Source organism: Hypomesus nipponensis, chromosome 22, assembly GCF_054491055.1.
Source record: "Hypomesus nipponensis isolate SF chromosome 22, ASM5449105v1, whole genome shotgun sequence".
NCBI lineage: Eukaryota > Metazoa > Chordata > Actinopteri > Osmeriformes > Osmeridae > Hypomesus > Hypomesus nipponensis.
The window spans coordinates 8,195,001-8,207,925 of NC_140382.1; the positions used below are offsets into that span (position 1 = coordinate 8,195,001).

At 47.9% G+C, this 12,925-nt stretch overlaps 1 protein-coding gene across 3 annotated transcripts in view; it reads left to right on the plus strand.

Moving 5' to 3' along the window:
- Window positions 1-11,023, plus strand: part of itga1 (integrin, alpha 1) — a 25,435-nt gene extending 14,412 nt beyond the window's left edge. Inside the window, exons 9-31 of one of the 3 annotated variants that reach the window (XR_014740977.1) lie at window positions 1-56; window positions 292-365; window positions 561-705; window positions 1,114-1,256; window positions 1,395-1,538; window positions 1,673-1,924; window positions 2,145-2,275; window positions 3,133-3,296; window positions 3,494-3,633; window positions 4,033-4,149; window positions 5,799-5,875; window positions 6,260-6,386; window positions 6,650-6,733; window positions 6,851-6,927; window positions 7,145-7,231; window positions 7,453-7,558; window positions 7,904-8,020; window positions 8,131-8,235; window positions 8,331-8,438; window positions 8,693-8,782; window positions 8,895-9,008; window positions 9,192-9,588; window positions 9,860-11,023. The exon at window positions 1-56 is cut by the window's left edge and continues 119 nt beyond it. Coding sequence is in view for 2 of the 3 variants with exons in the window: in XM_084687433.1 (XP_084543559.1) it covers window positions 1-56; window positions 292-365; window positions 561-705; window positions 1,114-1,256; window positions 1,395-1,538; window positions 1,673-1,924; window positions 2,145-2,275; window positions 3,133-3,296; window positions 3,494-3,633; window positions 4,033-4,149; window positions 5,799-5,875; window positions 6,260-6,386; window positions 6,650-6,733; window positions 6,851-6,927; window positions 7,145-7,231; window positions 7,453-7,558; window positions 7,904-8,020; window positions 8,131-8,235; window positions 8,331-8,438; window positions 8,693-8,782; window positions 8,895-9,008; window positions 9,192-9,248 (2,515 nt within the window). In the remaining variant the exon portion in view is untranslated. Of the gene's footprint in view, window positions 57-291; window positions 366-560; window positions 706-1,113; window positions 1,257-1,394; window positions 1,539-1,672; window positions 1,925-2,144; window positions 2,276-3,132; window positions 3,297-3,493; window positions 3,634-4,032; window positions 4,150-5,798; window positions 5,876-6,259; window positions 6,387-6,649; window positions 6,734-6,850; window positions 6,928-7,144; window positions 7,232-7,452; window positions 7,559-7,903; window positions 8,021-8,130; window positions 8,236-8,330; window positions 8,439-8,692; window positions 8,783-8,894; window positions 9,009-9,191 lie in introns of all 3 variants that reach the window. The other 2 variants (XM_084687433.1, XM_084687434.1) reach the window with 2 other exon arrangements.
- Window positions 11,024-12,925: the final 1,902 nt, after the last annotated feature.

The window sequence follows — 12,925 nt, forward strand, 5'->3', positions numbered from 1 at the left end:
GGTGGCGCTCCTCAGCATTGTGGATGCCCTGGGAAGCAAGATCTTTGCTCTGGAGGGTGGGTATCCAACCTGGCAACCCAGCCTTGCTCCACCCACTATTATTTGTCTCTATGGGCCTTATTATTCCGAAGGCCACAATCCATTCTAGCCACTTAATCTGCTACATAATTCAATTATTGATCAAGCACTACACCTTTCACTGGTGTTTGTCTCCACTTCACCTAGCTGCCACTGGTAAACCTGTCTCTCTCTACCATAGCTACCACTAGTAAATCTCTCTCTCTACCCTAGCTACCACTGGTAACTACACCTCTTCCTTTGAAATGGAGATGTCCCAAGCTGGTTTCAGTGCTCATAGTACGAAGGTTAGTCCCGATACCCCCCCCCACACACACACACACACACACACACTGTCTCTCTCTTTCTGTAATACCCGTCTCAGTTCAGCCATATCGTGTAAACACGTTTAACCAGGAATGAATGTTTGTTGGGTGGATTATAATAGTATAATTACAAGATTGTAATTTCCTCCCTTCGTCTCTCTGCTTCCTGTGTGATAGGAAGGAGTGCTTCTGGGGGCGGTGGGTGCGTACGACTGGAACGGCACTGTGGTGATGCAGACAGCAACGGGCTCCATCGTCCCCACGACAACCAGCTTTGACGACCCCCTGGACACAAGGAAGGAGGCCCAGGCTGGTTACGTGGGTAAGATGGCCACACTCGAGCATGCACGTGCTCACTCACAAACACACGGACGCTCTCGTTCACACTTGCACACACAAGTTGGAAGCGCGCATCCTCGTAGCATGCTCCCATAAACAGCCAGGCTCTCCTGCAGTAGAACGTGGCACGCTCAGCCAAGTCCTGAGTGATTCGCAGCTGGTTGATAAACAGAGAGGAGTGGACGAGCTTCTCAACGTGCTCTGTCTCACTCAGACCGCCCACGTACCCTCACATACACGTCCTGCTGCTGCCTTATATAGGCCTGTGAAGATGTGCACAATCTGAAGACTTCCACTCCACTGACATCACCTCCTTCTGTGTGTGTCTGTGTGTGTGTCTGTGTGTGTGTGCCTCCGTGGCTGTGTGTTTGTGTGTGCGCGCTCCCTGCAGGTTATGACGTGCAGTCAGCCAACAGTCGTGATGGTGTGCTGTACATAACGGGAGCACCCAGACACAACCACACCGGCAGGGTCATCATCTACCGACTGGAGGGCGGCAAGGTCACCATCACTCAGGTCCTGAAGGGAGAACAGGTGACAAATCATCAACATAATATCCACCGCCATAACCTTCATCTTCAGCAACGTCGCCATCGTCCTCGTAATCACTTCCATGACAACATCATCGCCCTAAAAGAGTTTGTCAATGTGTGTGTGTGTGCGCGTGTGTAGATAGGGTCGTATTTTGGCAGTGTGCTCCAGACTGTGGATGTAGACAAGGACTCGTACACTGACCTGCTGCTGGTTGGAGCTCCCATGTTCATGGGCCCTGACAGAGATGAACAAGGACACGTGTACATTTACCAACTCAACCAGGTACACCGACAGGTTTCTGTCCAGTCCAGCTGTATAGTGATGAACAGCAGTTAGAAGTGAACAAAGTCCTGTCATTTACTGACCCCCCTTTTCTGCCCCCACCCTTCCTACTCCTTCCCTCTCCTTCTCTCCAGGAGGGGATGTTTGAGCACCAGACCACCTTGAAGCCTGTCAATCAGACGTGCTGCACCGCCCACACCCACAGTTGCACCAATAAAAATGAGCCGTGTGGCGCCCGTTTCGGCACGGCGATAGCAGCAGTGACGGATCTCAACCAGGACGGCTTCAATGACGTGGTGATCGGAGCACCGCTGGAGAATGACCACCGGGGGGCGGTGTACATATACCACGGTGAAGGACGCCACCTCAAGGAGAAATATGTCCAGGTACAGCAGACACATGAGCTCGTTTAAGAGGTCCATGTTACATATCTATATACGTAACCCTTTTTATACGTCTTTTTTTAGTATGTATCTACTTTTTGTTTGTTTATATATCTACTTTCTCCCTCGTTTGTTGGTCTAGTTGGGCAGTCAGTACTGTGACTGCTCTTCTGCTTAGCAGAAGGGTGTGTCCCTGTTTAAACTGTGGTGTGTGTGTGTGTAGCGCATTGCGGCAGGAGGAGACGGGGAGAAGATGAAATTCTTTGGCCAGTCCATCCATGGGGTCATGGACCTGAACGGAGACGGCATTACTGACGTCACCATCGGAGGGCTGGGAGGAGCTTCTCTCTTCTGGTGAGAGAGATAAACACACACAGAATGATGAGCCACCAACACACACACACACACTCCCCACAAGCACACACTGAAAATTCTTCAGTGTTTCTCCATATGGTGAATTAGTAAGAGCGTCTCAAACTGCTTTCTGACAGCATCAGTGCAGTACTGTGTGGTTTACACAGCTGTGTTCCTCCAGGGGGTCGGAACTAGCTCCTCTCTGATCAGGTTAGGGTAAGGATGGGCTACTGTAGATGCTTCTGCTGCTTCCTGTGCACCCCCCCCCCCCCGGCTATGCCCTGCTCCCCAGCAGCACACCACTCCATCATCCCTCTTTCTTTTCCTCGCATCTCCTCTTCCCATCTTTCTTCCCAGTCTCCTTTTGTTTTCTGGCATCGTTCATTTTCAAGCGAGAGGGACCTTGGACTTTTTGGTGCTTTCCAATCGAGCAAGAATTTAGAAACAACTGCTGAACACAAGGCATGCCTCCCTCCCAGAAGGCAGAGTGGAAAGGACTCAGGGAAAGACTGCAGGATCAACATTGTTATTGGCATGCCTCCATGACTCAGCTGGAGTTTGGGAGCATCTCTAACTCCAGGGGCCAAGCAACTCCATGTCTTTCCCAATGGGAGTTGGCAGCATTAGGGGTTGGAGAGAAGGAGGTGGAGGGCGGGGGGAGGGGGGGTGTAAACACAAGCAATTTACAGCAATTTACTATCGGTGTATCCCTGGAACAGGAGGAAATCCTCGTGGTCAGAAGCATTTGGGGCTTTGGTGATGAACTTGACCCAGGCATGCAGTTTTAGTGAACCCGCTCTGCTTCCTTGTGTGACCCTCTGACCTTGTGTGACCCTATGACCTGTGGTTACCTCCAGGTCCAGAGACGTGGCAGAGCTGCGCAGCAACATGACCTTCAACCCCTCCAAGATCAACATGCAGCAAGACACCTGTGAGGTGAACGGCTTGAAGACAGTGTGTGTGGACATCAAGGTGTGTTTCAGCTACTCGGTGAAGTCTGAGACCACACCCTCTAGCACAGGTGAGAGCAAGTTGGTGATTAGGACCTGGTGGTCTGTCTGTCTGTCAGCCTGCATGTAAGTTTGTCTACCTGCATACCTGTCTGTCTGTCTGTGTCATGCCTGTAAGCATGTCTACCTCTCAGTCTGTCAGTCAGCCTGCTTGGAAGCCTGTCTGTCTGTCTGTGTCTGTAACTGTCTGTGTGTGTGTCCTCTCCAGAGACAGGCATAAGCTACTGGTTGATGCTGGATGCCCGGCGGGCCAAGCCGAGGGCGCTGTTCACCGGGGGCGACCGCAGGCTGTCGATGACACCCACCATAAGGAACAGTGCATGCTGGGAGCATCGATTCACCATGTTGGCAAGTACCCAGTGCTGTATGGAGACAGGAAAGGGGAGGGGGGAGAGAGGGAAGTGGGAAGGGTTGTAAAGAAAGAAACCTTGACTTTAATGGGAACCAGGACTAGTTTGATCAAAGCCGGCTGAGGTCTGGGGGCCTTGTTACCCCGTTAGGGGGGAGGAAGGGAAAGAGGGGAAGTTTGCATTCCTGACCTCCTAAGTCCCACAGCATGTCCTAGTGGTGTACCAAACACCTCTAACACTGTCTGTCACACACCTCTGATGCCCTCCCCTCCATCTTTCCCCTCTCCCTCCTCCTCTCTCTCCCCTTCTCATTGTCCCTCTCCCTCCGCCCTCTTCTTCTCTGTCCCCATCTCTCTCTTCCTCCTCTCCTCTCCCCCCCCCCCCCTCTGTCCCACAGGACAAGAAGAGGGTGGATTTCCGGGACCCCATGATGGTGTCTCTGGAGTTTGGGTTGACAGAGAAGGAAGTGGGGCCAGTATTGGATGGAGACCTGCCCACCTTCAACAATAAAACTGTAAGACGACACAAGTCATGGTAATCACCCTAACCCAACCCAGACCTTGACCCAATCACAAATCAAATCCTATCCCCTAGCTCATGTCTGACCCAAACACAACCCTGACCCCATCCCCTGGCTCCACGCTGACCCAAACACACACTCAACCCAGACCATGACTCAAACACATCCCCTGCTTCCCGGCCGGGGGACTCATCATGCAGATGAGACTACAAGATGATGAGTTTTGTCATGTCACACTGTGATTCCTTTTCTGGCCACTAGAGGCTCTCACCTCCTTCCACAGAGCAGCTGTCTGCTGCCCATCAGGGCTCCATCAGAGCATCATTAACTGAGCAGCTTAGACAGCCTCTTTCTGTTCCCACAGTCCAGATCTCTCTCTTTCACACGCACACACTCACACACACTCACAGACACACGCACACACACAGACACACTCACACACACTCACTGGCTGTGGTGAGTTCCAAGTGTAAACACAGGAATGTATTTCCACCCTGTCTCTGACAGGGTCTCAGTGAGGAGTGGACCCCTCAGGGTCATGTTCATCCAGACCACTTGTTTATGTGTGTCAGTCTGTCAAGCTGGCTTTATTATTCATGCTGACTGAGTAAGACCAGCGTTTACCCTTCTATCGCTACAGCAGAACACACACACTCACACTCACAGTCACACACACACACACTCACACACGCACACACACGCACACACACACACACTCACTCACACACGCACCCACCCACACACACACACACACACACACACACTCATACACACACACTCACACTCACACACACACTCACACTCACACACTCACACTCACACACTCACACACACACTCACACACACACACACACACACACTCACACACACACACACTCACACACACACTCACCCCCACACACACACTCACACACTCACACTCACACACTCACACACACACTCACACACACACACACACACTCACACACACACTCACCCCCACACACACACACACACTCACACTCACACACACTCACACACTAACACATCACACATGATAGGCAGCCAGCCAAACCGACGACAAGCTAGCTGGTCCCTGTCAATCCTGCTTTCCTTTTGACAAATTGTAATCTAGCAATGGAAGGAACACTGTGTGCCTTCCAGCAAACTAATGGGTTAAATGACAACTGGCAGTCCAAATTATTGTACTCGCTGTTAAATATATTACATTATTGTTGCTTGCTTTTTCCAGAGGTACGCTCTTGCACTTTTGAGGTTCTTGCTGTTTAATTGTAACTTGTCTAACTACATGCTCTTATTGTTCTTCTCTTTGGGACTTATTTGGTTTCACAATGTATTCTACATGTTTGGCTACCCGCAATGTTTGGGGCTATCTCGTTGTTATGATCAGTTACCTATGCACTTTTGTAAAACTCTCTCTTGGAAGTCGCTTTGGATAAAAGCGTCTGCTAAATGCGTAAATGTAAATGTTCTTATTGAATAGCAGAATAACCCAAGTATTACCCCCAAGGTAACAGAGAAGGCATCAACCCTGTGTATTGTGTATCTGATAATAATTTTGTGTTCATGTAATTTGTTGCTGTAAGTGTTTTAAGTGTCAGGTGTGAATTGTGAGTAAAGATACTTATTTGTATATTTTTCAGATACCCCTAGTGGATTGTGGAAGTGACAACAAGTGTATTGCTGACCTCTCCCTCACAGCCAAATCAAGTGTTACCAGGTGGGTTTCTATTGTTACCATGTTACTATGGTAACCTGCACAGCCTTATGTTACTAGGTATTGTAGGTTACTATGATAATCCTCACTTTAGAATGTCACTAAGTGGGTCACTATAGTAACTCTCACAGGTGATGGTGTGTCTATAGTAGTAGTTTTTTACAGTGTGTTCAGTAGTGCTGTTGTTCCATGGTGCTCCCTTGTGAACCTGTGGTGTCCCTAAGTTAGGACAGAGGTGGCTTTGTTGTGATTATGGTAAAAGTGCAGTATATTATTAGCCATATCAGTGCCATGCCATTCATTGCTTTACTATAGCTCCCCCCTGTGGTAGCTGAATGAATCAACCTGCTAACTTGCCTGTGTGCTGCCTGGTGCTGTTGTCTGCAGCCTGGTGATCAAAGCCAACAAGGAGAAGTTCCACGTGCTGATCACCACCCGGAACAGCCAGGACAATGCTTACAACACCAAGGTCACACTCAGCTTCACAGAGAACATCAATTATGTCAAGGTGGAGGTGAGAAAGTTCTGCATAATCATATGACCTTGACATACAATATGTAATACGACTGCTTAAGATTTGGGTTTGAGAATAGTTATAGCATAGCACTGGAACTGCCATTATAGTTGTAGCATACTGTAGCATGGCATGTTATCACACCAAAGTGTTGTACCATCACAGCGTTAACATAGCATAGGAGGATGCCATCATAGTGTTAGCGTAGCAAAGTATGTTGCCATCACAGTGTTGGCATCACAGTGTCTCCCTTCGCTTCACAGCCTAAAGAGAAGTCTGACTGCAGTCTGAACGGCAGCAGGGTGGAGTGTGCCGTGGGCTACCCCTTCCTCCAGAGCAACACTGAGGTGGGTCTGCTCGCTAGTACGACACTTTAATGGAAGAGCCGACCAAACTGTAATTAGGAATCATGTTCCCCGTTGATTTCAGAAATATCCCCTTGTTCCTCTTTGCTTGATTGACAGGAGACGTTCAAGATCCTATTCGAGGTGAACCCTGCTCACGTGCAGAAGGAGATTACCATCAACGTTACTGCTGCCAGGTCAGACCAAGCCCACTCTTGCACATGTTGAAGCAAGAAACTTGAAACAAGGCCCAAGCTTATTGCCTTATCTTTGAACATCAGTTAATCAGTTTAGGAGGCATTCCATAGCCAACAACATTTAGCAGTGCTTTTAATGATCAGTCCACATTGTCTTTCCCAACCCATGATGTGTGTCACCTTGGTAACGCTGCACCGTTCATCGTTGTGTGTCCAGTGACAGCGACGAGCTGAACTCAACGCTCAATGACAACTATGTCAGGATTTCCATTCCCGTTCAGTATGAGGCTGGACTCAGGTTTACGTGAGTATATATACGCACACTCACACACATACTCACACAAACACACACACACACACACACACACACACATACTCACACACACACTCACAAACACACACACAAACACTCACAAACACACACGCTCACAAACACACACTCCAACACACACACACTCACAAACACACACACACTCACACACACACACGCACACACTTTGAGCAAGGAGACTCTCCTGTACACAGGGCACTTCCCAAGGAGCAACACATCTCTGTAAAAAAGAGAGAGCAGCACCCTTCAGTGTTCAACCACACCAGCATGATAGGAGAAGAGGTCAAGATCAGCTACACGGTAAGAACCCAACCCTAAAGAATAGGACCAGAATCCTACATTGTAGCATACTCCCCCTACATGGCAGGAGCATAACTCTAGTACGCTAACCCGACTCAGCTCTACATGTTGGATCCTAACCCGTTAGGGTTAGGACCCTAAACATGCATGGTAGAACCTTAATGAAGAAATATTCAAGCTTTGTATTAGAATTACAACGTAACTTGTCTTAGCTTAGCTTAGCTCAGGGTATTGTAGTATATGATCATCCAAGGATACTCTAGGCCCTGCCCTGCTCACAGCTCCTCACCTCAGTCCTCTTCACCCCGCTGTGTGCCTCTGACCATGACGGAGTGTGTTCTTCAGATAGAGAAGGTGGCTGAGATGGACACCCCTCCTCTGAGACTGAGGGTGACCTACCCTCACCTGTCCACCCTGAAGAACATCCTGCTCTACCTCACACACGTCACCTCCACACCCAAGGTAACGCAGAGGCACGCACACACACACACACACACACACACAAAGACACAGTACAAAACACACACATGGCAACCTCCAGTATCTAGCACTGCCTCTCTTCTCTGCCCCAGACGGTGATGTGCGAAGCTGGAGGTCTGATCAATCCTTTAGGCATCAGCCCCACCAAGCGGTACACCGCCAACCCCAAGACAGAGACCCTCAGTACCAACCTGCTGGTGGGCTCTCTCCTACAGTGCTGTGCTTGTGTGTGTGAACATCGTCTGGGTGGGAGCCAGTGTTTAACAGGGTGCATGTGGATGTTTTGTTTCAGGACTGTATGGATCAACTTAGCTGTAACTCTTTCTACTGCTCAGTGCCTCAAGCCAACTTCAGCCAGATCAACGTTACCTTCAGGGTCTGGAAGCCCACCTTCATAAAGGTCAGCAGGACGACATGGAGTAACACAGGGTGGTCATTAGGACTGGCCTAATGCATTGTAGGGAGTGAGTTGGACTCCAACCTAACTTGTGGAGATTAGTGTGATCCTTGGTAGGACGATGCTACCGTGGTTGTGTTCAGGATTACAGCCTAACGTCTGGTAGCGAGCAGTACTCGTCAGCTAGTGACTGACCGTGGCTGGCTGACTGACTGATTGCTCATTGAACTATTTGTGTGGTCTCCTGTTCATCGCAGGCAGAGTACTCCAGCCTGCACATGTCGGTCCACGCCACCCTGGAGAACCTCAACACAGACCTGTTCATCTTGAGTGCCAATCACACAGCCGTGAGTACATCTCAACACAGCTTGATTTACACCTAGCCCAGACCATACTTGCCTAGCCCAACGCGTCCAGACCAGCACAGCCAGGCCTAGTGAACTGTTCTGTTTCTGCTAGGTGACTATCCAAGTGAGCAAGGAGGCTCTGGGAGGAATCCCCTGGTGGGTCATCCTGCTGAGCATCCTGATTGGTCTGCTCATCCTAGCGCTGGTCATCTTTGCTCTCTGGAAGGTACGTACAGTGTGTTGTGTAGCTTTGCTCTCTGGAAGGTACCATACAGTGTGTTGTGTAGCTTTGGACAGTTAGGGTTAGCCGTACAGCATACTGTCCAGTTGAGCTTGACAACCACTGTGCGCTCAAGCAAGCCGCTTCAACCCCAGTACACTGTGTCTGACGGTCTGACCTCGTCCGCAGGCTGGCTTCTTCAAAAGAAAAAGCATGGAGGACATGAAGGAGGACATGAAGGATTAACCACTGTTTCCATGGTAACCCATGGTAACTCCACCCGGCAGCAGCTATGTGCCCACCCATGCTACAACCACATGGTCACCTGGCCCCTACCCAAACAGGATATGGGTTGGAAAACATTGACATATAACAAGGACCCTTAGTGACACGATGCAGTTATGGATTGTCTTTGAACCAACGCTTTTTTTTCCCTGTGCCACCACCCCTCTAAACTCTTGGCGAAACACCCTCTGTATGATCACCTTCCTAAGAGTGGTGAGGGCAGACAAGAGGCTACTGCTTGGTTACCTTGGGTCACACATCCTGGAACACATGTCCTGGACCCACTGCACACCCCTAGCCTGTAAGATGACCTAACTGACCACTCTTGTGACGCAGAAGAGTCATAGAAACATGTCTCAGGTTATTGGCAGTAATGTTTGAGTCTTAACAAGTGGCTCCACATTTTCACCCTATTGGGGCAAATTCTTTGTTTAGCTTTTATTGTTTTTTTTTTATTGTGTTATCTGTACAATGGCACATTCCCTGTCTGATATTTTTAATTATAATCTTCCCTATCCTCACATTCTGCTTTGACACTGATATTTTCATTTGCGTGTTTCCTAACCCTGCAGGTACAGTCCAAAGGTGTGTCAGAGTGTTGCAACCCTTATGGTGGAACAAAGGGGGATGGTCTTAGTTAATGTTCCAACCAAATAGGAAGAAAAACTGGCATTCCTTCAGCTCTCACTGAAGATGCATGGGCTTTGGGCTGCATCTTTTGAAAAAACAATTTTATTGTACTGTAATTGTAAATGTAAAGCCTTAAAGTGTACATAGTTTGTTTGCTGTAGTTCTTGTAATTTAAGACAAACCAGTGTTATCTACACAGCCTTGCAAGAGAGAAGAACTATCTCTCTAAGATTCTCAGGTGATGTTTGTCATTGTCAATAATATGAAGTATTCACAGTCTGAATTAGGAAAATTTTGATAAATAATTGTATTATTTCTAAACATAATGCAAATATGTAAATATTGTTCTTATATTTCGATCAAATTGAAATGTAAACATGCATAGGAACTGCATGACATTTTCTGCCAATATTTCTTTTTCATTTTTGTATTTCAAGTTCTTATTTAGTCATAGTGTAACTTGATGCCTGATACTCAGTTATGTCGCTGTGTTGTAACACAAAGAGACAATTGTTATACCAAACACCAAACTGGCAGCCTGAGATTGCCATATAGCAGGGTGGACTGAGATTCAACTGTACCCTGGAGCACAGTGAATAGCTTTGAGCCTCACCAGCACTTACATAGATACCATAGCATCAACATACACAAGTAATGTGTGCTTGAAAGTACTGTTAAATAGTCTCTTGCTCACACTTTCTCCTAATGTGGGGGAGAAGAGGAAATGTCTTTCCGCTTGAGAACAGGCTCATGTGCTTGTCCTTTACATTCTCCTCCTCCTTCTCCTCCTCCTCCTCCCTCTCTTTCTCCTCCTCCTCCTCCTCCCTCTCCTCACTCTCTTCTCCCTCCTCCCTGCTGACATCAAGCACAGTTTCTAAATGTCTGTATAGAAGATATAATGTTGACTTAGTCTGTAGTCCCCTGCTGGTGTTTGGATGGATAGTCTGTGATGCACCAGTCACGCACACTGCTGTGAAGTTAATGTATCCATTCTAATGCACTGGTTGGATGTATGTACCCACATCAGCACCGAGTTGAAAGCATTGCACATGCTGTTAATGATCCTATAAAACACAACATTCTAATAAAGACTTGTTTTGTATGAATTGATGATTTGTGCATCACTGGAACCCGGCCCATCATTCAGTCAGTGTTCTTTCTGCATTTCTGCATTTCTCATGTGTTTGGGATTACCGTACTAGCACACACTAGTTGCTGTAGTAGCTAATCTTTTCAACAGGACCCTTCACAGTCTAAAGACTTGTTGACCTCCTCTCATAACCCCCCCCCCCCCTCCATTGCACACACACGTACACAAATATTGTGGGCAAGAATAAGCAGGAAGTCAAGTCTGAGCATCCTGTTTTGGTCGCCCTCCAGGTTCTCTTTTCATAACCACTACATAGGGCTTAGACCTCTGCCTCTGGTTCTTCCTCCCCCTCTCTCTCTCTCTCTCTCTCTCTCTCTCTCTCTCTCTCTCTCTCTCTCTCTCTCTCTCTCTCTCTCTCTCTCTCTCTCTCTCTCTCTCTCTCCTCACTCCCCTCTCTCTCTCTGTCTGTTTCTCTCCCTCTGTGTCTTTGTTTCTCTCTTAATGTCTCTCTCTTTCATATCTCTCTGAGCACACGCACACATATTTCTGTCTGTCCTCTCAGCCAGAATGCTGTGATCCTCCACACCCAGATCCTCAGGTTCCAACAGGCCAGGAGCACAGCTCTGCCTTCATCAGATGTCTCCTTAGTCAAGACACGGGAGCAGGGGCCATTCTAGGATCAGACCTTTAGGGGTGCTCAGCCCCCAATGAGAATGTCACATGAATACAGTGCCTTGCAAAAGTGCTAAACCACCTTGCTAATATAATCTCTAATTTCACTGGATAACAATTAATACATTTATGTATTATTATGCAAAATATTGAATGAATTAAAAAACTAAGGATGTTCCTTTCTTCATTAACTACCAGCATCAAATTATATAATTATATATTATTTTTATTATTATTATTATTTTTAGGGGTGCTGAGATGAAATTTAGGGGTGCTTGAGCACCCCTAAAAAGGGTCTAAAATCGCCACTGCACGGGAGGAACCTGGAATACCCTATAATATGGGGCAGGGAGTAACCTGGACCTGTGTTCAAGATTAACCTGTGCTGTGTGTTAGAATCCGGGCATATCTTGTTATAAAGGTTAGGATCAGGAGGTTTCCTGCTGTGGGTTAGGGTTATGCAGTAAACAGTACTGTGGGTGAAGGAGTAACCTGTATTGTACTGTTTCTCTAGGATGAGGCAAAGTGGGATGAAGTAAGCAGAAAAGGTGGGATGAGGAAGTCCCCTGCTCAGCTGTTATGGATTGCTTACAGAGACGTACACTCACATTGTCAACACGGCACGGTGGTGACACATAGTGACTCTGTCTGTAGCTGGGAATTCCACACGAGTCTTTCATCCCAGCAGAGAGGCTACGTCTCAAAGAAGCCTCACCTTGTTCTGCATCCGGTATGACTGATTGTCATGATAAGCATGATTAAGCACGTCTGGTCTGTGTCTGTAAGAGCGGTTCTGGGGATGAGGTCACCCTGACCAGTGGGTGGGGGGATGTGGGAGTTCTGGGCAGTGGTCACCTCACACACTGGTGTCAGAGCCGTCCTGCCCCACAGACGAGACACCAGGCTGGCCATGGGGAAATAATCTGCTGAGTAGCATATTAGTAGAACAGGAATGTTCTACCCCCTCCTCACCAACACACACACACACACACACACACACACCCTAAAACCCTACTACGGGTTTGACCATAGGTATGAGTTCTGGTATTTTGAGCTGCAACAGGTATCTGCCTACACAGGTATCAAGGGGTCCAATGTTTTGTTGCCCTTGTCGTATTTTTTTTAGGACTGGTGTTTAGCACAGCGCTAAACGCTTCACAATCTCACACTTAACTTTTTCACACGGTCACCGATTTCCTCATTTTCGAATTACCCTCGGCTTGACGAAATACGTCGCGTATTACCG